The sequence below is a fragment of the Triturus cristatus genome, chromosome 2_2, assembly GCF_964204655.1.
Source record: "Triturus cristatus chromosome 2_2, aTriCri1.1, whole genome shotgun sequence".
NCBI classification, from domain to species: Eukaryota; Metazoa; Chordata; class Amphibia; order Caudata; family Salamandridae; genus Triturus; species Triturus cristatus.
The window spans coordinates 1,042,389,848-1,042,415,280 of NC_140582.1; the positions used below are offsets into that span (position 1 = coordinate 1,042,389,848).

The window sequence follows — 25,433 nt, forward strand, 5'->3', positions numbered from 1 at the left end:
ACAGAACACCCCCTTTTGTTTCCCCAGGAATTGGTTCCGGGAGCTCGACAATCTACTCACCAAATTTCTCTGGACTGGAGGTCGGGCCCGCGTGGCTCTGTCTGTTTGCCGGATTCCCTCTTACGATGGGGGTATGGGGATGACGCACTTGTATCTGTACTTCTTGGCGGTACAGCTTTTGGTAGTCCACGACTGGTTCAGTGGGGGCTGGTCTGATCCAGCCTACAGGCTTGAGTTGAGTGAACTTGGTCTGGCTAACATCCAGGCCATGATGTACGGGGGGCCCATCTCATCCCGATTGCCTGATGTGACGCGCTCCGTGCTACTAGCCTGGCGGGCCTCGCTGCGGCACACCGGTTGGACAGGTAGGCTGACCCAGTGTACTCCCCTATGGCACGGGGCTTGGCTCCGGGAGGTCAGCGGATTACAGGGGTTTAAAGCTTGGGACATTATTGGCGTGTCACAGTTAGGGGACGTATGGGCCAGGGGCCATATGCTGTCCTTTCAGGAGCTCCAATCCCGCTACTCCCTACATTCGTCCCAATTCTATAAATACTTGCAACTGAGACACGCCCTCCGTAGGCACATTGCGGATGACACAAGGCTTCCCGAATATAGCCCCTCTGAGGCTCAGACGATGATGGGCGACTTAGGTAAGGGAGGGGTCTCACGCATTTATCGCTCCCTAGTTAATAACACCCCCACCTCCTTAGATAAGTTGAGGACTCAATGGGTGGAATGGGTGGGCCCGTTTGACGAGGTGGATTGGCGTGATGCCCTCATGGCCCCTAGAACAGTTACCGCCTCTGCCAGACTTAAGCTGATTCAGCTCTACTACCTACATGCTGCATATCTTACTCCCCTGCACCTCTATCGAGCGGGCTTGCGCCCTGACGCGGAATGCACGCGATGCACTCATGCCCCGACTGACTTCCTCCGTATGGTTTGGTCATGCCCCCGCCTGGAACACTTCTGGGGATCAATTGAGGTGGAGCTAACAGAGGTATTGGGCTGGGAGGTTCCTCATGATCCACGGCACTCATTGCTGGGGATCATGGACGGGCTGGATGGGTCCAGAAATGAAAAGTTATTTTTTAATACTGCTATGATGGTGGCCAAACGGGATATAGCAGCGGCGTGGAAAAGCCCCGACCTGCCCGATCTGGGGAGGTGGCGCAGAGGAGTGGACTGGTGCGCGACCCAGGAGAAGACTCTGTACATGGCCAAGGGGTGTGCCAAGAAATATCGTAGAGTGTGGGGGAAGTGACTGGGCACTGTGGAGGGTCCCGATTAACCCGGTCCCCTCTCCTGTATGTGCATGTCTTCTGGGAATCCTGATGGTGGGTTGCACTGCTTTTACGAATTAATTCAAACCAATGATTTCCGTGTATTTACTGATTTGTTTTATGTGTTTTTAAAATAAAAATTTGATTATCAAAAAAAAAAAACACTAGCACTTTTTGATATCTTGTACTGTAGAGTTTGCACTTTAAGTCAGTGAAGAAACTGAGTTGGAGATTAAAGCACTAGCACTTTTTTGATATTTAGCACTGTAGAGAACATGCACTGGCACTTTTCTCTATAACCGTCAAATTAAACCTATGGCACTTGCACTTCAATAGAGTAAAAACGGACCATGTACAACGAATATTGTGAACAAGAAGAGGATAAGGAATTGTACGTTTTATAAAAATGTTTTTTACAGTGGAAATGTGATAGAAATAAGCAAGAAATCATTTTTCTGCAAAATGTGTTAATTTCCAATTGTTTCAATCAAAAGAAGCATACTCTTTATGTAAGCATTGAATAATAATTTACAGTTCAGAGCTGTGAAAATGCTACATTATCTATCTGTGTTGTTTTTAACAATATGTTTTAAGATGGCCGCTAAACTCACATCGAAAACATTGTGTAACAAAGTATAGTCCATCGTCAATGTCTATTATTTGAATGACTATTTTAACTTTAATGAAATGGCGTGTCCACATCGTGAACAAGGCAGCGTGAGGCTGTCGAAACGCGTTGATGTGATCATCACTGAAAATAAAGAGACCGAGTGACCTTAACCCCTTGGAGTGCTGGATGGTTATTGTAGAACTGCGATAATCTTATGCTGATACTGATATATATATATATATTTTTTATTTTTTTTATTCAATCATATTCAATCAAAAATATGATCATTTACATCATAAAAGAAACAGTTCATAGGCATGAAAACAATTAAAATTTTACAATAGAGTGCATCATAATAGATTGTGTTTTAAAACAAGCTAAGTGAGATATATGTTTTGTGTGTGTTGTAGGGAGTTAAACTTTTTTGTTCGGGTTTATTTTAATGTGTTTTGTAGTAGAGGTATTATGAGGCTTTGAAAAACCCTCTGCATCTTTCACTCATTCATTTTTCTTACAGGATGTAAATAAGCCGTCTTATTCTATAAAACAATGGTTCAAGAAGGTGTAGTGGAAAACAAGACATCATCTGTAAAAGTTTTAAGAATGAACGATTGGGCTTAATTCACCTCTGCCCTGGGTAATTTTTCAACCCACACACCACCTTCTCTTTAACTTTTTAAGTAGTCATAGGTGGCTGAAAATGATTCACCACAGGCTGCTGGCGACCAGGAAAAGCTGATCCCCCGCCTCCTGTCTGATACGCTCCTCTGCTTCATGACGGGGATTGGACACAGTGGGGCATGCTACTTCAGAGCCCCAGATTAGTAGATAGTAGGTAAGCACAATTTTTGTTTAGTTTTTTCTTGTGCATTAGTTAGGGCGATCCTGAACCTACCTGTGAATACTCCCCTCCTGCCGCTCAGACTTGATCTTGGTCTTAAAACAATTAACCACTTTGCTATTCTTAGGGCTCTCCTGTTTTGGATAAGGATATGGACTAGTAACACACAGGTCCCGTTGAAGGAGGCCCTGGAAGAGTTAATTGCTCAGCATAAACAATCAGGTCGTATTAAGTGGTTCAACATGATCAAGGATTGGTTTTTAAAACTAGGGTTGGGGTGTATCTGGAAGGAGGATTTGTATTAATTTGCATGTTTTAAAGAAACAGTAAGTTTGGCGTTACTAATCAAAGGTGAGAAAAACAGAAGCAACAACATATTCGCACTGTAATAAAGTAATCACACGTTGTCACTTTAATTATGCAATCCTAGCTGTCTGGAAAGAGAAATTAACGATGGAAGAAAACGGTCTGACATGCCATTCTGTTCCCATCCAGTGTCTCATACTGCTTTGACTCTGCAAGGGCCTGTTTAGGTATGGCTGTAAACAGCTTAGTGATGCCAACGCTCATGTCATCAATTCCAAAAACATAAACAGAGAAGGGCTTTAGGATCAGACCCTTTCAGTCTTTTGTTTATGGGTTGCAATGCTCCCACAAACAATAGCCAATGGTTAGACTTCTTGCAAACATTCCTCCCATCACCCTTTGTGTGTTTGATGTACCGCCCTAAGTGATAAGGGTGTGCCCAGATGTGGGTGTCATGCTCACGGTGCCACTAGAACCAAGCTACACCCACCTGAAAGGACACCATCAGGGTGAAACCGGTCTTGGGTGGCCTGTGTTCTTGTTGTTCATCTGCAGTTTTTTGCTGCTGCACGATTTGTTCTAGATTTGACCATCATGCATGCATAGAACTTTCCTGTTGCGATGGCTAAAAAATGTATTGATTTAAAACGTGAGCTTGCCTTTATTCCACTGCTTCATAACAATTATTGTGTTGGGGACGACTGAAGCCTCCATCAATTCCTTCGAGTTGCTATTGACTTTACAATTTTAATTCTGTTTGAGTGGATCGGTCCTCTCCATTTTTTTCCCTGAGCCACCCACTTAAACTGTATATTCTTGTTCTGTTATCTTCTTTTCATCCACTCAATATGAAGATTTGACTTCATGGTTAAAGTGATGTTATAGTTAGGTGAAAATGTAAGAACTTGTGCCATCACCATGCCGAGCATTATCAAGTGTTTTTTTTTTAAAAATGTTTTGTTTTAACAGACATCTTCATCTAACTATAACCTCACTTTAACCTTTGTTTTTTCAGTTAATGTTTGAGGTGTTTGTAATGCGAAGTAAGATATTACCATTCCTTACTATAACATTACTTTAACCTTTGTTTTTGGGCGGAATTTCTATGGTTTCTTTAACGTAAAGTAAGTTTTTATTACCATGCCCCACCCCAAGAGAGTGGCAAAAGCCCGAGTGGAGCTGGACGCAGAGTCTGGCCTTTGCCAGGACCTGCAACTCTTGGGCGGGCAAAACCTAATGGACAACCACCCCACACTTTTTTAGTTTTTTAATTCATTTTCCCATTTCTCAGGAGTCCCTCGAGGCTACCTCAGGACTTCCTCCAGACTCCTGCGGGATCGCAGCAACCATCCAATTTTTTGGGGAAGATTTTGGGTCCAAGATGGTGGGGTCACTCTGGAACCCCCCTGCCAACATCCACTCCACAAGGGCTAGGGGTTAGGATATCCCTAACCTGCCCACTAATGTACTTGTTCATAATCTTTTTCAGGACAGGGGACCATGTCCCTGAGTCCTATATTGGCCGCCGCAACATTTCTTTTCATGTTGCGGCCAGCCAATTAGAGCGCTCGTTCTGAAAAAGACCCGTTAGCCAATCGAAAGGTTTGAATTTTGGAATTCTAGTCCAACGGTCCAGATCTCTCTAAATACTGAACATTAATTTTTCAAAAACTGCTGAACAGATTATCCAAATCACAAAAAGCACCCTTTCTGGGAAATGATCTACCTTTCTGCCAAATTTGGTGCAATTCCGTTTAGCCAATTTGACTGTAGCGCTGTCTAAAATTTCTTATGGAAAGTGCAAGGAGAAACTGCTTTTTCAGATCCCCCCTTTTACTTGGCCCCCGCTTGATGGATCACACTAACACTTTCCAGGAAGCAGCTGAGGTGGTGAACTCTTTCTGGAAACTTTTGTGAAGCTTCTTCAAATGGCGCCAAAGTTATTAGCAAAACAAAATATAAATTTCCTATGTTTCTTATGGTAACAAGGTTCTAACAACAACTACACAGTGGTGGATATATTAGTGACTGCTAATTAAATAACATCCTTGTGAAACCTGTGGTCCGTGTCCGTGATTTCTCACCAGAACTGGAGCGTGACGGTGTTTGCAATATATATATATATATATATATATATATATATAGAGAGAGAGATAGAGATAGATAGATAGATAGATAGATAGATAGATAGATAGATAGATAGATAGATAGATAGATAGATAGATAGATAGATAGATAGATAGATAGATAGATAGATAGATAGATAGATAGATAGATAGATCTGGTATTTCAGCCATCCACAGAAAAGTTAGGGCCATCAACTTGATCTTACATGCCAACAGCGGGCACAGTGCGGCATTGAAATTGAGTATTCCATACAGCCAAATGCAACGAGCGAAAAGAATCTGCTCAACAGAAGAACAATTTGCAAAAGAAATGAGAGGGATGACAGAAAGTGTCATCCCACAAGGTTAACCGATAAGTCTGTTGCAAGATGCCAGTGAAATAGTTAGAAAAAAGACACTAGTACAGGTATTCTATCCAACCGAAAAAAAAAAAAAGAAAGATTAAACTAAAATACTTTTCTTGGAATATAACTCAGCACATCCCACGATTAGAGAATACTGAAGAAAAATTTGATCATATTGCGAAAAGAGAATGTTATAAAAAATGTGGTGGATCAAAGCCCCAGAATAACTTTTTTTTAAAACAAATCATTGGGAGATGTCTTGATAAGGAGTCATTTGGAAACAACTAGAGAAAAGAATTGATTAGCAGGCAACATATAAGGCTTCGCAAAATGTAGTTCTTGTAGAACTTGCCAGTTTGGGATCAATTGGAAAACCTTTGCAACATTAGATGGAGAAAGGAATTACTTGTGAGACTGAATTTGTAGTATTTGCACTTAGATGCAGCTGCAATAAATATAAAGTGGGTACCACAATTAATAAATTGAAACTACGAATATTACAACACGTGGGTCATTAGAAATGGAGACATGAGTTATCCAATGGCCAACCATTTTGAGAATGTGCATGATTGCTCCCTGAAAGGTTTTGGTTATTTTGGAATCAAGCAAATACCAAAACACTTTAGACGAGGGAACAAGGAGAGGGAATTAAGAAGAGAAGAATCGAAATTATTAATCATGATGGGTACAGAAATTCCAGCAGGACATAACACAGATGCTGAACTACATGTGCATCTTTAACTGTTGAGTACAGTCCTCAAAAGAAATACAAAAGAGAAAATCCCTCCTCTTGCTAAATATGGGACCCATAGATTGTCATAATGCACATTAGTTACGGGATCCCTTGAACATATAATATCAAATGGTTGTGAGGATTTTCTAATTGTTGCAAATAATGGCACTTTATAAGGAGAAATAGGTGCACCTGAATATAGGAACTTTAACAAATATATGACTGGATAGGTGAATGAGATATCTAGTAGAGAATTGAATGAAAAGAACATTGGGGCTCAATGCAATGACAGATATTGGAAATAGGTCCATTTTAGTTCCAATTATCTGACAGGGAGAGGTGCATAAATAGAGTATACAGAAGTCAAGAGAAGAACCTGTAATACATGTCACATAGAAAAATAAGTGCAACGAAGGACATCAAGCACCTAAGGACATCCTTTAACATAGAATAGCAAAAGCCACTTTAATTGAATAAGTGTAACAGCGTAAGACACTTTTAAGGAATCGTGCAATAATGGTACAAGGGGTAGCAGGAGATCAATTGACAGTACTTACCACTTAAGAAGAAGTGAATACTAAGTAATGCACATGTCACTTTAATGGGAGTATTAAGTGCAATAACATTAGACACTTTTAGCACACGTCACTTATGTGGAATAAGTTATTTCAGAGGAATGAGTGCAATAATTGAATATATGAAATCCAGGAGATGAACACATAACGTGTCATATAGTGCAGTAAAGGATATTAATCAGTTTATTTCACTCCTAATACAGAATATCATTAGCCACTTTAATAGAACAAGTACAATAAATAGCATAAGACACCTCTAAGGGATAGTGCAATAGTGGTAAACATGGTAATAGGAGATCAATTGATAGTACATAGAACACTGAGTACCTCAGTCTAAAATATAGTACTGTAACACACGTCACTTTAGTGGAATATGTACAACAAATTCAAAGAGTAAGGGAAAATAAAATGAAATAAAGAAAGGAAAACAATGATTTACAGCACAAGGTATGTATTGCACAGGTTACTGTGAGTGGAGTAAGGGGGATCAGGGAATTGTAAATTAAACAAAAAAATTGTATATATTAAATATAAGAATGTAACATAATAATGAATTGAAAAATTAGGAAATTTGTTTTTTTCATTCTATGATGTAATAGAACATGTGAATTATGGTGGAGAAAAGCAACCAGCCTGAGACAGGAGTCCACGCTCTAGTATTTGACTGGGCATGAACACAGTGAAAGGACAAGTTAAAGGACAAGTTAAATAAGACTGTCTATGTCTGCCGCGGAGTAAATGGAGGCAGAAGCCGAAACGCGTCGGCCTGGGACATGCAGAATCTTGCGGAATTCTATTAGTTGTAATATATAAAATTAAGATAATACAATAAAGGGCAAAACAATATTTATCAAGAACGGCATTTGAGGTGCTTGTATTCCGCCGTATGATGAGTCGGGAAGGTGAAGACATTTGATGTGAAAACATATATATATATTTACAAATATATATCGTTTTTTTTGCATACATATGCATATAATGTTAAGACTAGGCGATTTCAATCATTTAAAAAAGGAACTTACCTGTGAACCTAAAACCTTCGAAGTAAAGGTTCAAAACTTTATCTGGCATGTAGTGACTTCCAATGTAACTCTCAATGTATGGCCTGTGCTGTAACAGCACCATACCGTGAGTTCACACAGCAATGTGCAGTACGTGTGCCGATTCGTGCATCTTCCTTTATTTTGTAGTACATATTTCTCACATACCTCGTGCACTCTTTAAAAAGTTCCTTGCAAGGGGTCTGCTCCAGTTTCTCTTGACATTCTTTCACTGTATCCTGAGGTAATTCCGGTAAATGGGCTGCACACTTAAAAAGAAAGACAAATTAATATTTTGAGCAACAAACCAGAAAGTCGCTATTTGAGACAAAATAAACAATATCCACGTGTTAAGAAATATATAGTGAAAAGCAGAGCAGGGCCAGCGGCATGTTTCATCTGGCTGAATCATGGCAGAGCACGCCTTGATGTGGGCTTGAAAAACAACTAGCACCATCCTAGGGATTGCAACACACAAAGGTGACGAGAATGTACAGGCACGGGTTCCAATCTTTACACTTTCTAAACCCCTTGGTTATGCATGCTTGCCACTGTACAGCACAGTAAGCTGTGATTGAAAGGCCAGTCAACAATACCAGGCAGAAGCAAACAACCAGTCAGACTTGGCAAAAAGAATAACAAATGGCAGGTAATGTGTTTCCAGCAACAAAAAAAGAAAATGGTCATCTAATAACAACAGAAAATAATTGCATAGATTACCATTAAAAAAGTATAGGATGATTGGCATGATCTGGCCTTGCTAGAACTCAGTAACACTACAAATCATTTCCAAGGCCCTACAATGATTCGAACAGAATTATACTTTACAAGGAGTGCATCGTCAGGATTCATAAATGCATCCTCCATCCAATTAAACAACCAAGGCTCTTAAAAACAGACAAGGGAAGCCATTTTCAAAAGAAGAGTGAACATGTTCCTCAAAATCTAGTGGTGACGTGATTTTGTTTTTTCTGCTGTCTTGCCGAGGTCATTCACATTTGAACATTTACTGATTTAGGGAGTTCCTTATCACACCAGCTATAACACCCCATTACCACTCCCCATTGTTTGAGTGGCAGCGGTGAGACCGAATAGAGTCCGCAATTGCACTTGAGCCCCAGGAAGGTGAAGAATGACTCCTACACTGTCCATTGGTCCTGCAACTAGCAGCTCGAGGGGGAAGGCAAGGAAAAGGTTTTAACCTCCTACAAGACAGAATTCAGAGGATTAGTACCTATTCAGTCTTTTCACTGCGCTAAAATATGTTAGTAGGGGTACATACCAGCTATTGAGGGCTCTAGGTCACCGACCCTCACAATCACATCTCAATCGCAGGAGGAAGCCCATCCACACACAGACGCAACACATATCTGGCATGCTGCACAAGCTTCAGGCAGCGCAGCATGTCAGATAATGGTGATCTGGGGTCTGTCAGTCATGCACCCTTATGCTCCATCAGAAGTCATGATAAAGGAAAAAAAGGGACAGCCTACCGTCCTATCTGAGCTTCTGATTGGGCATAAGTTTGCGAGTCTCGCTTGATCAATGTAGAAGTTGGGAATTGCTGAGCACAGGAAAGTGTATATCGAACTGAATGACATGAAAGAACTGAACCGGAAGTACAATGATGCATTGGCTACTCCACTTATTGTGGCTTTTTACTAATAAAAGTGCATTGTATTTAAGGTGCAACTTTGTGTGTTTGTATCTGTGGGGATGAGTGGATGGGCAAGTGAGTGAATGCCTGGACTGAGTGAGTTTCATGTGCTCTGCCCAGATGAAGAGATGTACGAATAGCATTCCAGGGCACATGACCCAGGATAGAGTGCGTCAGGACATCTTCATATTCACTTTAGACAATTTCTGACATCATATGTTAATTCTTTGTCCTTAATTCTTGGATGATGAGATAAAAGCATTGGTGACAGACAAAATGTACATTTTATTTTTTGCAGATTCAGATAGAACGAACCTTGCCCAAGGACATAAGACACAGACTATGTTACATTTTTCCTCACAGGGAGATTTGCCGGGATTCGAAACTGCGTCTCCATGTTGCATGGACAGCAGCTGTAGCCACTAGGACACAGCACCTACCGTATTTTTTAATTTTTTGTATTAATCTTTTTATTAACATGTAAACAAAATCAGTACATACAAAGAGCAAATATAGTGTATCACCCATTTTTACATTAGTTCCAAGTCAAATATTTACACAATTGGCTACAATCTTATCAAATTCAATCCCTCTACCGTATTTTTAAACATGAACTTGGAAACATACAACCCTTCCCCCAACCCGTCTCCTGACGACAATGCCATTGGTGAACTTTGTACAGTGCACATCCTGGACTCACATATTTGAAGGTGCTCTCATGTGATATTGGAATAAAGGAAGGCTCACTGAAATAAAATATTTGCCTAGGATACCACAATCTGGTCAGGTTAGGAAGCCAGAACTGTTCCCATGTTTTCTAGTTTTAACATTGTGCAATTCAGCCATTAGATGGATACGGATGAATAAAAAATAGGCTTTATTATATTAGTTTTTTTTGTTAAAAGCTTTCACAATATTAGGTGGGTATTTAGAAACCAGTCAAATTCACCAGTCATAGCTATCTCAAGTAACTATACCTCGTGCCCTAAAGTAACTTTATCAGGTGCCTTCGCCACGCACTGCTAATTACCTCCCATATTACATCACTCTTGACATGCTGTATGACATCATTGATAACATGACAGCAACATTTGAAACGACATAATTTTTGACAACACTGGGCGCCATGCCCAGTGTTGTCCATGGGGACGCAAGTTATCGTTACTTTAGGGTTATAGTTACTTGAGATAACTATAACTGGGGAATTTCAGTGGTTTTGTATGTTTTAACTGCCATTTTCACCTAACTATAACGTCCCTTTAACCTTTGGTTTTTACAGTGAATGAATATGTATATATCTACCATTGTACATATAGATAGAGATTTATACACATGCACACACGTTATGATCTATTTTGATGCATAATTGTCCGCTAGTTTAATTCTCTGCAGGAGTGTGTGGTATAATGCTGTTATGCAAAGGACTGTTCTTAAAAATACAATGAAAATGATGTGAAAAAGTCTTATTCGTGAAAGCTTAGCGGTGTTTCCATAGAGCAATGTAAACCCGTCTTCCAATTATTCATTAGCCACTTTCACTTCTAGTGCTATCCCAACCATTAAGCGATGGATGGATATCGGGCCCTCAAGCTAGTTCAGATCAAAAACAAATACAACTGGAAGCAATCTGGAATTCACAACTCTGTCCAATAAAAAATATGTATACAGTCTAATACAATAAATTACCCCAAGCCCACCACACAAAAAAGAGAGACACAGGACTTCTCTACCACCACTCAAAGAGCACATTGCAGCCACAGTGAGCTTTGTTAAGCATGTCACAGGCACCATGTACCACTCCATCTTAATGCACAGCCTATTCAGAGAGGCACATGCAGATGGAAACACCATCAAATGGTTAAACTCTTTCCTCTCCCCACTAATGATTTCTGGGATTATGATTGATAAATTACGAGCATGTATCCAATTCCTCATACTGTGTCCAGACACAAAGGGCTCCCACAGGCCCTGCCTTGGGATCCTTCTGCAGGCTTGAAGTGCTGTTGTATTTAATCACTGCCTGGCGCAGTGGCACAGAGCTCGGTAGCATCTCCTCTCAGACCATTAGCACCCTTCCCCGGCTGACAATCCAGGCCCGAGTGTGTCTTTTAATTTACTTTGGGTATTGATTGGTCGACATTAATGGCAGAGATCATCGGAAGTCAGGAATTTAAATGTTGTGGTCAAGGGATGCCAGGAAAGACAAGCATCTCCTCTGCCTGCTCTGACTCAACGCACTGATGCTATGCATTTGGTTTTATATTTTCTTGGAACCAAGGCTACTGAGAACAATATACGTCTGACTTAATGAATCTTTAAGAGAAAGATATGAGTCGAGGAGCTTCGAAATTAATTCCAAAAGGAAGGAAGGCAGACTAGAATTAAAATTGCAGCCAGGCACATGATAAAAACAAATAAAGTAGACGCTATGCATTAGCGAAACCTATGCCCTTGATCCAGAAGCAGAGAGCGAATAAAAAAAATATACTCCATATAACATTTTTATAATTTTTCATTATGTATTTATTTATTGGGTCCCAGAAGCTCTCTATCCACTCCTGGATTCCTAAGGGCTGCATGTTGTCCCTGTCATCCTCTACGTCTACGTGAAGCCCTTTGGAACTCAACTCACCAATAAAAGCATATATTTGCCAATACACCGAAGACACACAACGCTACTCCTCCATTCTGAACATCCTGTGTCTCAAACACTACCTCTTCTCATCCAGACCTGGATGTCCAGCACCCAGCAAGAATTCCTGCTACTGGTCAAGATCAGCAAGCAACAACTAGTGTAAATCTATCTCAACAACAGGAACTGCACTGAGTCGAACCACAACTCTTACTCAGAGCCGAGTCACTTGGGCTCACTTTGGGTACCAACCTCACCCTCAATGAACACGTCACCAAGAAAATCAACAAGGATTGGTACAAGATTTTCCTACAAAAGTAAAACAAATCCGTTCTCAACAGAACGTCACCTCAGAACTGCTGTTCAAGTTCTTTTCCTCCCACATCTGATAGTGGCAAGGCTCTGCTTCACTGCCTTCCAGCCTGCATACTGCCCTCCTCCCCTCATAAGGGCATGCGTCACGCAACATACCTCCTGAAGGACAACTTCATGAATCTCCAGAGGTTTCCCTTGCCTGCCAGCACCCTCTTAAAACCAGCTACATCATCTACAAAACACATCAGAATCAGCACTCCCACTTATGTGGGTGACAAACTCCCCATCTTCAGTTGCTCTCACCCCACCCTCAGCCAGGACACTATCAGACTGGGTCTGGAATAACATCCACGTATCACTCAGGATCGACTGGGACCTACTACACTTTAGGAATGAGAAGACACACCTCTTTAAAGTACACTACATCACAACCCATTGCAGATTTCCTCCCCTCAGAGCCCAGCAACCCTTTTAAGTGCTTGCTGGCTGTATCTTTGCCTCCTACCTTTTACAGCGGTCTGTTACCTTACATTAATGTTTGTGCTATATAAATGCCACATACATTTGTGAACATGCGAAATGTGCTCCAAGAGTCTTGTCAAGACTGTGTATGCTAAATGTTTTTTTATACTAGATAATGGGCTGTTAGCGTCGAAGTTTGCTTGACTCTGCGGGTAGCTGAGCTAATCTGTTGTAGACACAAGTGTGTGGTGGAGCTGGGTTACAGTACAACAGAAAGCAGTTTTCGTGGACAGCTAAAAACATGGCTGTTCAGGCAAACCGGATAGACATTCAGGTTAGGGAGCTCTACACAGCATAGCGTTTTAGTTGGATGACAGCTATCTCCCCCCAGAGTATGTTTTCAGCGCGGGGACACACCGGTGGTGTAACCAGGCGCTCTATAAATGAATAAATAAATTAGGACTGCACTACAGCTGCGACCGTCCAGCCAGGTTTCGAGTTTTAGTAACTGCACAGCAGTTTAATAATATCCATAATTATATCAATGAAACTTCAGCAAAAATTAAAGTCAAAAAGTTACTTATTCATATACACTCTGCTGTGTAATTCCTCATCTGTTCCTCTTCTTTGACTCTGCCGTACCAATTTGTTCTGTGTAATCACCTGTATTCTCATGTGCATTTTCTATTTCATGGATTTTATCTGTGACGCATATATTTCTCAATGTATGCCTCTTTTTTTCTAACTAAGAAAAACGACTTGAACACACACAAAAAAAAGATAATGCGATTCAAAGCAGAGACATTCAGCACCATGGACTGTTCATGATCACTAGTTGATAGAGACTACTTGAACTCTACTGAAAAAAAAAAAAAGACTGCTAAATTAAGGATAAACAGATGCATGGTTCATATAATGCTGACAACATTCCTACCATTTGTGATCAGCAAAGTGGAAGATGCAGGAAAGCAATTCCCCAGCTTAAGTCTTACTTGACATAGGTTTCATGGACCTCTCCTCCAACATGATCCTAAAGACCGCCAACCCCAAAAACCAGGCCTAAGGTGGGGTCGAGTGCCTGCAAGAGGGGGGATGGAGGGAAGGCATTACGGCTTGAGTGTAAGTAGAAACTCAGGAGTTATTTCAAAGGATGCATCAGTAGCCACTGAATTTCGAGTTTTCCGTAAACCCTGATGTTTTTGCTGCCTTGTTTGTGTGCATTTTGGTAGTCTGATGAAGCCTGCACTGCTACAGCAGCTTTCACGCTACACTGTGCAGCGAAGGCCACTCGCGGCAGGGTGGGTGGATGCCCACGAGGGATTGGTTGCAGGGCCTGGCCTAGCCACATGCCGTCTGTAGCATGGGGTGGACTGCTCACCGGGGGTTGGGCGGAGGCCTGGCCTGTGCACAGCACAGGGTAGGCCTAGTTAGGTATGGTAACACAATGTTACTTAACGTTAAAATTAAAAAAAACGTAGAAATTCACTGAAAAAAACAGAATAAAGTGGCATTATAATGAGATATGATTGTAATATCTCATTTTACATTAAAAAAGAGAACTTATCTGGAAAAAAAACTAACGGTTAAAGTGGCATAGTTTCCTATTTTAACTCCTATACGGTTCTATAAGGTTATTTGCCCTCCAATACAGAAAAAAACATCTGAACGAAATTACACCAAACGTGGCATGTAATAGAATTTTACTCAAGGAAGTGCCTTGGCTTGCTTTGCTGTAAATATGTTCAGACATTTTTTAGATATTAGCTTCCTAAGAGTGGTCAAGTCTTTGGGAAGAAAAGGGTTACATTTTAGCGATATCTTGGCAGTTGGGAAGGTGCATTTTAGATTTGCCTATACATTTAGCGCTGTTTAAAGAATATGCATTAACTCTGCAAGATGCTTATAATGTTTAGGTTACGCTTGGTATTCTTAAATTAGTTCAGATTCACTGTGGGGGCATATTTATTTAGGTTTTAATTCACTAATAACTGGCTTCATCTGGCGAATCCATTTGAAATCTGGTAGACGTTTAGCATATTTAGTCATAGATTTGGCAAGTTTTATTCAGAACCATGTGGATGGGATTAAAAGGAGAGCAAAAACGAATTTGTTAGATAATCACTTTAGAGGTATTAAATGAATATGCATGGCACCTTGAAGGCAATTAGCATGTTGAATCTAATGCAGGTGGACAGATTGGACAAAGGGCGGGGAGGGGGGCAAAGTCAAATGTGAGGGGTCCAAAATAATTTATTTGCTTATAATATTGGCACAGTTTTATTGGATGTACACAACACTTGGTAATCACCATATTTTGCTTACTTGAGATCCTCTGAGGACCCCAAATAACAAAATGTAAAATAAAATGTAGGTCTGGACACCGCACAGAGATGAGTGAGGGACTGGCCAAACCCCTACTGCAGGCTACTACAGAAGCCAATCTCTGCTGTACATGGAATAAGACTGGGTACAGTGGGGGTTGGCTTTAAATAGGAGATTAATGCATGGAAAAGTTGCATGAACCAGATGATCAAACATCACCAAAATTCACTGAAAAACAATAGTTAAATCACATTTATGGTTAAAAGGTTTAAAGCAAAAACCTCTGAAATTTGCCAGTTATAGTTAGGTAAACTAACCAGAACATGTGTCCCTGTCATGCACTGGTTATGACCTCACATATGAAATTATTCATGAAATGTTAAATGACGTCACTGATGATATCACTGATGACATCTCAAATGACATCGATACGTCCAGATTATTTCACATCCTTTTACTTCTAACAATAAGATGCAAACATTCACTGATCATTCTATTGACTCTCTCTGCTAATCCGTAGCTCTGGGGACAACCTAATCCTGTTGTTGATGTTCAATGGCACACCTTTTCTAGAAAAGCCTCATTTATTTGAGCAAGACACTCGCCATTACTCATGATCAAAATGAATGAATGAAACAGCACTTCTAAAGCGCGTAGCTCCCCGAGGCATCCCAGCGCTGCAGCGGATCACTGAGGCAGAAGAGAACACTTAGGGAAAGACCCACGACTTTAACTGTTTACGGAAGGCCAGATGGTTGGGTTCCTTTCGTAAGTACAGAGGGAGGGAGTTCCATAATCTGGCGGCATTATAAGAAAAGAGCCGGCCGCCACTTCTGGCCTTCTTGATCCTGGGAACAACTGCCATCTGAATGTCGCCGCCTGTTCGCCCGGTAGGGCTGAACCATAGAGTGATTGATTGGTGGACCATTCCCGCCAAGTGACTTGTGGGTAATGCACAGAGCCTTGAAGTTGACTCTCTCCTGAATAGGGATCCGGTGGAGGGACTTCAGTGCGGGCCTCGCAGAGTGCTGATTCGAGATCCCCATGAGCATCCTTGCTGCGCAGTTCTGCACTATCCGGAGTTTCGCGAGTGCCGAGCTCGGCGTACCTAGATATAAGGCGTTGCCGTAAACTATCCGAGATGAAATGAGTGCCTGGATCATCAGCTTTTTGGCCTGGAAAGGAAGAAGGGGGAGCACTTTGCGAAGCATCCTGAGGATGCCGTAACAGGAGGCTACAACCTTCCTGGCCTGAGCTTTAAAGCTGAGGTCCTGATCCAGGCAGATACCCAAACTGTTTATCTCAGTCTTATGAGCAGGGTCCATACAAGCTGGCCACATTGTGTCTGCTTTAAAGCAGAGAGGATTGCCAAGAACCATAAGCTCAGTCTTGTCACCATTCAATTTTAAATGCGACTGATTCACCCACTTGGCAACTTCCTCAAGGCAGGGACGGAGGCCAGTAGAAACCTGGTCGGAGTGATTTAGTGCTACGACTAGTTGGGTGTCATCAGCGTATGTCACTATGTGAACCCCAAAAGGAAGCACAATATCCGCAAGCGGAGCCATATAAACATTAAAAAGAGTGGGGCTTAGTGACGATCCCTGGGGAACTCCACAATGTAGGGGCAGGGATTTTGTGATGGACATATCCTCAAACACCTGGAAGGATCTTTCTTCCAGGAAAGATTGCAGCCCTGTTAAGGCTGTACCAGTCACCCCCAAACCTCTAAGGCAGTGGACCAGAATTTGGTGGTTGACCGTATCAAAGGCCGCGCTGAAGTCCAAAAGAATCACAGCTGAAGAGCCTCCTGCATCAAGAATCTTTCTGAATTCTTCGACAACCGCTAACAGAGCAGTTTCAGTGCCTTGGCGTGGGTGAAAGCCAGTTTCAGAGGAATAGTAAAGGTTATGGGATTCCAGGAACGTAGAGAGTGTGAGGTTGACATATTTCTCCGCTATCTTGCTGATCCCAGGGAGGAGAGAGATGGGACGATAGTTGCCGAGAGAATCCGGGTCTAAGTTAGGTTTTTTCAAAAGAGATTTCACCATTGCTCTTTTCCACAGGAGAGGAACAATGCCCATCAAGTGCGAGGCATTGATCAGATCAACAATGATTGGGGCAACAGAATCGGCTGCCTGCTTCAGAATATTGGATGGAGCTGGGATTTTTGGCGACCCACTCTTAGCAAGTGCCGAAATGGCCTGGAACGATTCCCGGTTCATCCGGAGAAAGGCCTCCAAGAAGTATTCCCTGTCAAGCGGGCCAGTGTCCTCATGGTGGAGATTAATGTATCTGTCGACCGAGGGGAAAGATGAATAGATGTTTTGAATTTTATTATAGAAGTAGTCTGCATGTTCATTGCAGCGCTGATACATCAGGTACGTTTGGAGGAAGGGGGGCTTTAAGGAATTTTTTCGCAATGTGAAAGGTTTCCCGTGGGGAATTGGCAGCCAGGGAAATCCTTTCCTCGTAATAAATTGCCTGGGCCCTTTTGATTTCTGCCTTATATGTTCTAACGGCCTCCCTATAATCCAATTTCTTGCTGGGGGAAAAATATTTTCTCCAGACTCTTGATTTTTTTACACATCTGTTTTAGTTCCCGAAGGTTGAGGGAATACCAAGCCGTCCTTTCGTCTGGATCAGTTTCTTCGGAAGGACCTGGTCAAGCGTGCTCTCAATCCAGTTGTTGAATCTTTCATTAGCGACAACTGGATTGATGTCAGGGGTTGGCTTAGACCTTTCCAGTTCCAGGACCCACTTATCTAAGGGAATTTTAGGCCAGAGATGGGACAAGGCTCGTGTTGGCCGAGTTGGTGGGGCAATACTTGTAGAGGAATCAAAAAATGATCAGACCAGGGTAAAGGAATGGGTTCTTTTCCAATTATTTCCTCCAAGTTAGAAAATATGGGGTCAAGGAGGTGTGCTTTAGCGTGGGTTGCGAGCAGAACCTTCTGTGTAAGCTGATAGGCCGCAAGATCATGAGACATTTCTGTTGCAGCCAATGATGTAGGATCGTCAAAATGCAGGTTAAACTCCCCTAAGAGAGTGAGATCAGCAGCCGTGCAAGCAAAATTTGCGGCTGTCTCCAATAATGATTTGCACAATTGGCCAATAGGCCCGGGCAGGGGATACATAAGGATACCTGAAAGAGAGAGCGTAGGAGTGAATCCAATTGAGAAGTGAAAATCTCACAGTCTGCTAACGGGCTGCCGAGTATGCAACGGCTAAGGTGGTTTTTATAGATAATGGCGATACAGCCACCTTTGCCTGCCATTCTGTCCAACCTCTAATTAGATAGCCAGGAGGGAGGGATTGGACAATATCAGGCTCTGAGCCTGAGTTAAGCCAAGTCTATGTGAGAAACAAATCTTCTGGACCTGAGTCTTTTAGAAGAATGGAGATCTCCGCTGAATGCTTAGGCAGCGATCTGCAATTTAGCAGAAGCATTTTATATAGTTTCCCGGAAGGCTGGGGGTGTAGGAAGGGATGGCAGGAGCATAAATGGAAAGTGTGAGCAGCCAGGGACAGGCTTGCTGAGAGAGATGGAATGGGCACATTTGACCCCTAAAGCTCTATTTAACTGTCTAAGCTGCTCACCTTTGTAGCAGTAGTTATATGGGGGAGGAGAAGCAGGAGTTCTGGCCCCTGGCCCCGGTCGGGCGCAGACGGGCTTGCTTTTGGCGCGCCCACTGCGCAGTCGCGTCATCTGGCGCTTATGTAGCCCAGAAAAGAGCAGGGGTCCAGCCACTAGAGCGCTGACCCAGAAAATGGCCGCTCGAAAAAGTGCGAGTGCAGTAGGCAATAAAGACACAACTTCCCCCCTGAGCTTTAACACAGCTCACCCAACATCAGCAATTTCAACAATGAAGAATTTAAAAAGAGGTATTAAAAGCTTCTAAATCTAAAATGATGGCTGGTCGCCTAGTGAGTATTCAAGACACCTTCAGTTACCGCTGCGCCGTCGCGTCATCTGGCGCTTATGTGGCCCAGAACAGAGCAGGGGTCCAGCCACTAGAGCGCTGACCCAGAAAATGGCTGCTCGAAAAAGTGCGAGTGCAGTAGGCAATAAAAACACAACTCCCCCCCCGAGCTTTAACACAGCTCACCCAACATCAGCAATTTCAACAATGAAGTATTTAAAAAGGGGTATTAAAAGCTTCTAAATCTAAAATGATGGCTTGTCGCCTAGAGAGTATTCAAGACACCTTCAGTTACCGCTGCGCGGTCGCGTCATCTGGCGCTTATGTAGCCCAGAACAGAGCAGGGGTCCACCCACTAGAGCGCTGACCCAGCAATTTCAACAATGAAGTATTTAACAAGCATTTACAATGCAATGGTCTCGGCATTGGTAAAGTTAGATCTATTGGCATTGCTCATGACATTATTTTTGTTTATGTTTTTGTTTTTAAAACATTTAACCCCTTGCCTGCGGCAGGAATTCCGCCGCAGCGCTAGTGGGGGTTTGGGGGCAGTGCGGTGGCGCTGTGCTCATGATGGATGCACTCCGTCATGAGTCACGGTTCAGCTGTGCTCATGACGGAGTGGTTCCGCCATGACTCCACCCACAGCGCTAATCACCCGCACAGGCGGGGAATTAGCGCCGCGTGGGCGGAGCGGCCGCCAACGGCCGCAGCATGACGGAACCACTCCGTCATGAGCACACGGCGCCCGTGGCTCATGACGGCGTGGTTCCGTCATGAGCACGGAACGGGTTAAAGAAACGGCATTGTCATGAGCAATGCCAATAACTCTAACTTTAACAATGCCGAGACCGTTGCATTGTAAATGCTTGTCCTCTATGGTTTTTATCAGCGTATATGTCTTTAATTCTTTCCTATCAGTTAGAATCACTGTTATGATTATTTCAATGCCTGAAAAAAAAGTGTGAGGCAGAATACTCTTCAACGTTTGTGGTTTTTTCACACTCAATATATTGTAGGAGTAAACCTTTACAAGCTAGTAAAGTCTTTCAGAAGAACCGCACCTTCTTAAGTAGTTTTACTTTTCCCCTGAATGAAAGTAATGATGACCACAGAGCTGAGGACGGGTCACGCACGAGCATGCAGCCCGGTCTGTGGCTGACAGAGGAGGCGGCACCGCACCCCAGCTCCGGACTCCCACGGGAAACCGAACATTCCCAGCTTCGAGGAAGGGCCCAAGTCTTCTGAGTATCGAAAACTCGAAAGAAAGTGTCCACAAGTAACCGAACAAAAAAGTGCCCAGCGACCAATCTCTGTAGTCGGAGCCACCCTCTCCTCTGACCCCCACCCGGTTCAGTTTAACTCACCAACTGCCGGGCGATGTCTGCGGAAGCCATGGAGCTGCTCCGGACCTCCGGGTGGGGCAGTGGGCTCTGCTGCGGTGACTGCGGGAGAGCTAGAGGGTAGAAGGGTACCGTCTTCGCTGTCGGCTCCCGGCCGGCCCATCCCTGACATGCCGCCCCTAACGCCCCTTTCCTCTCCCTCCTCCTCCTGCTGTATCATGCCCCTTCCTCCCTCCGAACCAAGGCGCTACTCGGGGGGATTTTCAAATGTCTCCGAACGTACATCAGCCGCGGGTGCGGAACCCAACCGACCTCAACCACGCACCTATTCGGTCAGCGACAGACTCTAATTTAGAAAAATATTTATTTTAAAATGTAATGGCGCCTAATCACAATTCCTAATTGGTCTGCTTTTAACAATACGATTTAATGATACTCAATTTATCGAATTTGAAACTATTATGTGGCTGTGGCGGGATTAGAACTCGTAATCTACAAATTATTGTATGTTTTTGCGACAAATATCCAATTCACAGAGTAATCCTAACGGAGTTGAAATCTTTCCCCTTTCAAAATGTTGTCTAAATCATCAATGTTTTCAATAAAGCGGGTCTCGTTTTCCATAATTAACCTTTTGGGATTCTCCACCACCTTTGGTCCTGATTAAAAATCCATTCTATGTGATGGATGGGATTATTTTTATTTGCTGATTTACTTGTTTGATTTAACGCGGTGTAATGTACACATTGAGGAACAAAAAGCCTAAACTTAAAGCGACATCTGAAGCAGCAGAGAAGTGATATAATCTGCGTGGGAATTCAAGGCAAAGCCTCAAGCACGTCATTTTCGGATTCGGGGGCGTGTTTTTCTGTTCTCTCCTCTTGCCATTGGCTGGAGGAGATAATTAGAAAAGTTGCAAAAAACACGCCCCCGAATCCGAAAAGGACGGGGCCTGTTCGGAGTGACGGACCTCTTCTCCAATGGCTGGCCAGCATTCAAGAGGCCAGCCAATGGAGAAGAGGAGAGAAGAGGGGCGGGTTCAAGCCCCTCTTCTCCAAAACATTAAATCTCCGGACTTCCGGTTCTGCCTTCGGCAGACCGGATGGTCCCGAGACCTAAAAAGAGGTGCTAAAAGTGTTTAAATGTAAAACGATGGCTTTTCGCCTACCGAGTATTCAAGACACCTTCAAAAGACTGATCATTTTCACATGCACTCTTCAAAAAGTGAATAAACTGCTGACAATGTGCTTATCTCACTGTCTAGTTTTACTACCACCCAATGAAAATGTTGATTCACAATTACTAATAAAAACGTATTCCTAACTCCCAAGATTTTCAAAAGATCAATAACGCCCCATGGTAACCTCCCCTTAGTAGTAAAGGCAATTTACGGACACATTACAGTTCTCACCGTGTCACACCAGGGCCATTACACACACTTCCAAAGTGAGCTTTCCATCATTCTGTCCATGCTTGACCATCAGGAGGCGCACCATATCCTAAAAGGTACCTTATGAATCAACCAACTTAGAACTTCTCATTGACTTCCATTTAACCACAGATATTTCATGCCCCACATTCCAAAACTCTTTCTAAACATCCTTAAGACCCTGTTTTCTGGGACTCCCATGTGTTAGCAAACACATCAATTCTTGCACAACTGTCATTAGCACATACCTGAAACTCCAGAAGTATAACTCTATTGTCTACCAATGACGTATCTTCCATTTATCTATTTACTAACACTCTGAATGAGTCATGGTCAGCAATTTGCTGTCACACTGTGTACACCCAATATGTACTCAACAAAACAATGTAATTATCGGACCCTCAAAACTACATCTCACAATCAGAGGAGTGGCCCCATAAAAACACATACCAATAACTTTTGAAAATTCTTTCAAATGCATAGCACTGCATCAGACAGAAGCTGATACAACAGCTATCCCAGCAACATGTCAAGCCATCACCGTATTAACTTCAGCTCCTCCAAGTGATGTGATCACCAAATGACCTTTCTTTGTCTGTGTCAATGTAGCTCCCAAACTGCCTACAGGAGCACCAGTTAATACTTCCATACCTTCAGATTGAACTTACCCAGCACTGGTGCAGAGTACATTTTTGATAGGACTAAACTCTGTCCACATCCCTGTACTAATCCAAAATGGCCCCCTTCTTCATTACCTCTCTCACAAGTTCTTCATTTATGGAAGAACTCCTACGTTCTTAAAATAGTATTAAACAAGTCCTAGGAAAAGCTCTCTGTTGTATTCATTGCCTCTGGAGCTTTGGATACTAAATTCACTACAGTTCACCTAATGTTGTATCCCAAATTTGGATAAGGTGTCACTTACATATGTGATTCAGGTAGTTTGATTCTATAATGTTCTCTCTTCTCAATAAATCTTGCTTTCTTTAGTCACCTCAACATCATCTTTGTGGAAGTGTACTAATTTTAAGCCTTATGTGTGAAAATGACACACATTACAACAGTTTGCAAGATTTTGTATCAATGCTGCATAGGTCAATGGCACTACGAAAGATATCATGCGGAACTAGAACACCCCTACTGAGATCGCAAACAGCATTGGCGCCTTTGATTTGCGGTGTAAACGTATGTGTTGAAACCATGATAAGCCAATCCTACTAAAATAAGTAGTGTTCCCTCACACAGCCAACAATACACTAGTCACATAGCAATTCGTATATCCACCTATTTAAATCACTCAAATCCACACACATGGACTGAGCCCCCACCTTACAGATAATCACGGTTGATGCTGATAGGGCAATATGATGACCTATCACTTCAATGACTCCCTTCTCCAAACTTTCCATCCTTTTGAAAAGAGGTTCTCACTCCACATTCGAGCTAAATGGAAAACTGCCAAAAAAACAAAAAACATACTTTTTGAAAACTCCTGTGCATGCCCTCACAGTTGGCAACCTTAGACCTCTCCGTCTTCATAACTTACTCAACTATTCTCGTATCAAATTTATATTGCTGACACCTTCTGCCGTCTCCAACCCGGCAACGCTGAGCTCTTTTCTGTTACATACATTTTGCGACTCACCTATTTCTCCTTAAACCAGATTTCAGCCGTAAATAAGTCTATAATGTTTATACATTTCGTGCCGTAGCCCGAACTGTTGATACCAACTTAAATTATCTCACCTCGCTGACAGCATACAACTCTCAATCTCTCCCACAAAAGTGGCCATGAATTCCTCTGAATCTTCACACTGACATTACACTAGGCCATCTAAGAAGCATCCGATGTATGTCTCACTGTTCCAAACTTTCCTATTTTGATACACACACTTGGAAAGTGGCTCCACCTATCCTCCTCAAAGTCTATACTTTCTGCTGCTGCTTCCACACCTGACCTGCAGCCTATCACTGCAGCCTATGACCTGGAGACGGCCTAGCTGATCTCATTTTTATCAACTATTCTCGCCATATCATTCATGTTTACGTCTGTACTACTTCTATTATCATTTTCCAGCGTTTGCACTCTCGTTTCTCACAGCATTAACTTCTCCTACATGCTCACTATTCCATGTGCAACTCAATGTCTTGAGTAATGGGTTTAGCGTCAACAAAGTTAAGATGAATAGTCCATCATTTCTCCTCATTAACTGCTTCCTAGTCCAAGGATCAACAAATGTTCCAAACTCATGAGTGGCTGATACCCTGCACCACATATCTATCCTTTCTCAGTTTTCCTTTGCAAGTCTACAAACCCCAGGGACCCTCCCAACAAGAAGCCGTCAATGGGCATATTCAGGGCAGGAATTAAACTATACATGCATATCCTACTGTACTCCATACCCTGTGCAAAATGCAAAAGAGATGAACATTAGGATGCCTACAGGGGTTGAAATGGGATTCAAAGGCATTCCACACACCAGTAAAGCCAAAGTATCACGGCCAATCCATGAACCCTGGCAGTTCCAGGGACCCACGCAACTCTACAGAGTACTGAAAGGCCAATCCTAAGCCATGTGCGGCAGATATTCGCCACATTGTCACCACATTGGCTCCCTTTTATAGAATCACAGCTGCAGCTCCTCAAAATCTGATACATTTGTGGAAATGTGCAGCTGACCCATGCAGCTTTGTTCTCCATCAGAATGCTTGAGTTCACCTTCAGATGTTTTCTTAAATACATTTCTTTATTGACTTTTTTGTGCATCACGCCAATTACAACAGTGGACCAAATAAGTGGCGCTGATGTATTCTGGCACTCTTATTCATATCGTACATGCTAACCGCGACATACAAATCCTGATTCTCACATTCAGATGGGTGACGCCGGCCGTCGAAGCTTGGTGTCCATGATTGTTGCTTTCTTCTCTCCTCTATCTATTGCAGTAGATCGACACAAATGTAATTGCAATCCAATGTCATGATTTAATTTGCGCCACGTCATTGTTTATGCAAATTATGCAACATGTAGAATATATATTATAAATGTACATAGCTTTTAGCAAATAATATTTTTGTAAAGGGTATATATCAACATTTATTGTACCTTGTCATCAAGTTTACATCAGAAATACTATATACCAAGAGGATACGTTTTGAAAAGCAACAGCCTCCTCCAAGCAAAACAAAACCCAGGGTAGATAAAGAAACCACAGACAATGTAATTTCCTGTGTGAAGGATACAACACAGACTACTCAACACATCGGATCCTCCTCCTCACGTCTGCAGGCCCGTAAGAAGCTGAAGACCTGGCTCTTCGTATAAGCACCTTGGGGACCACAAACCTACCCAAGTGCCTGGATACTCTCGGGGGTGATAAGTGTGCTATACAAATCAACACAACACAACATAACTACATACAAACCCATCCTCTTGTCTTAAAGACAAGTTATACATGGACAAGTCATATGAGCAACAACATTTAGAAA

At 42.5% G+C, this 25,433-nt stretch overlaps 1 protein-coding gene across 1 annotated transcript in view; it reads right to left on the reverse strand.

The window, feature by feature from the left end:
* GRK4 (G protein-coupled receptor kinase 4) overlaps positions 1-25,433 on the reverse strand; it is a 468,205-nt gene that overhangs the window by 191,694 nt on the left and 251,078 nt on the right. Inside the window, exon 5 of the mRNA XM_085642501.1 lies at positions 8,030-8,130. Coding sequence (XP_085498627.1) covers positions 8,030-8,130 — 101 coding nt within the window. The remainder of the gene's footprint in view (positions 1-8,029; positions 8,131-25,433) is intronic.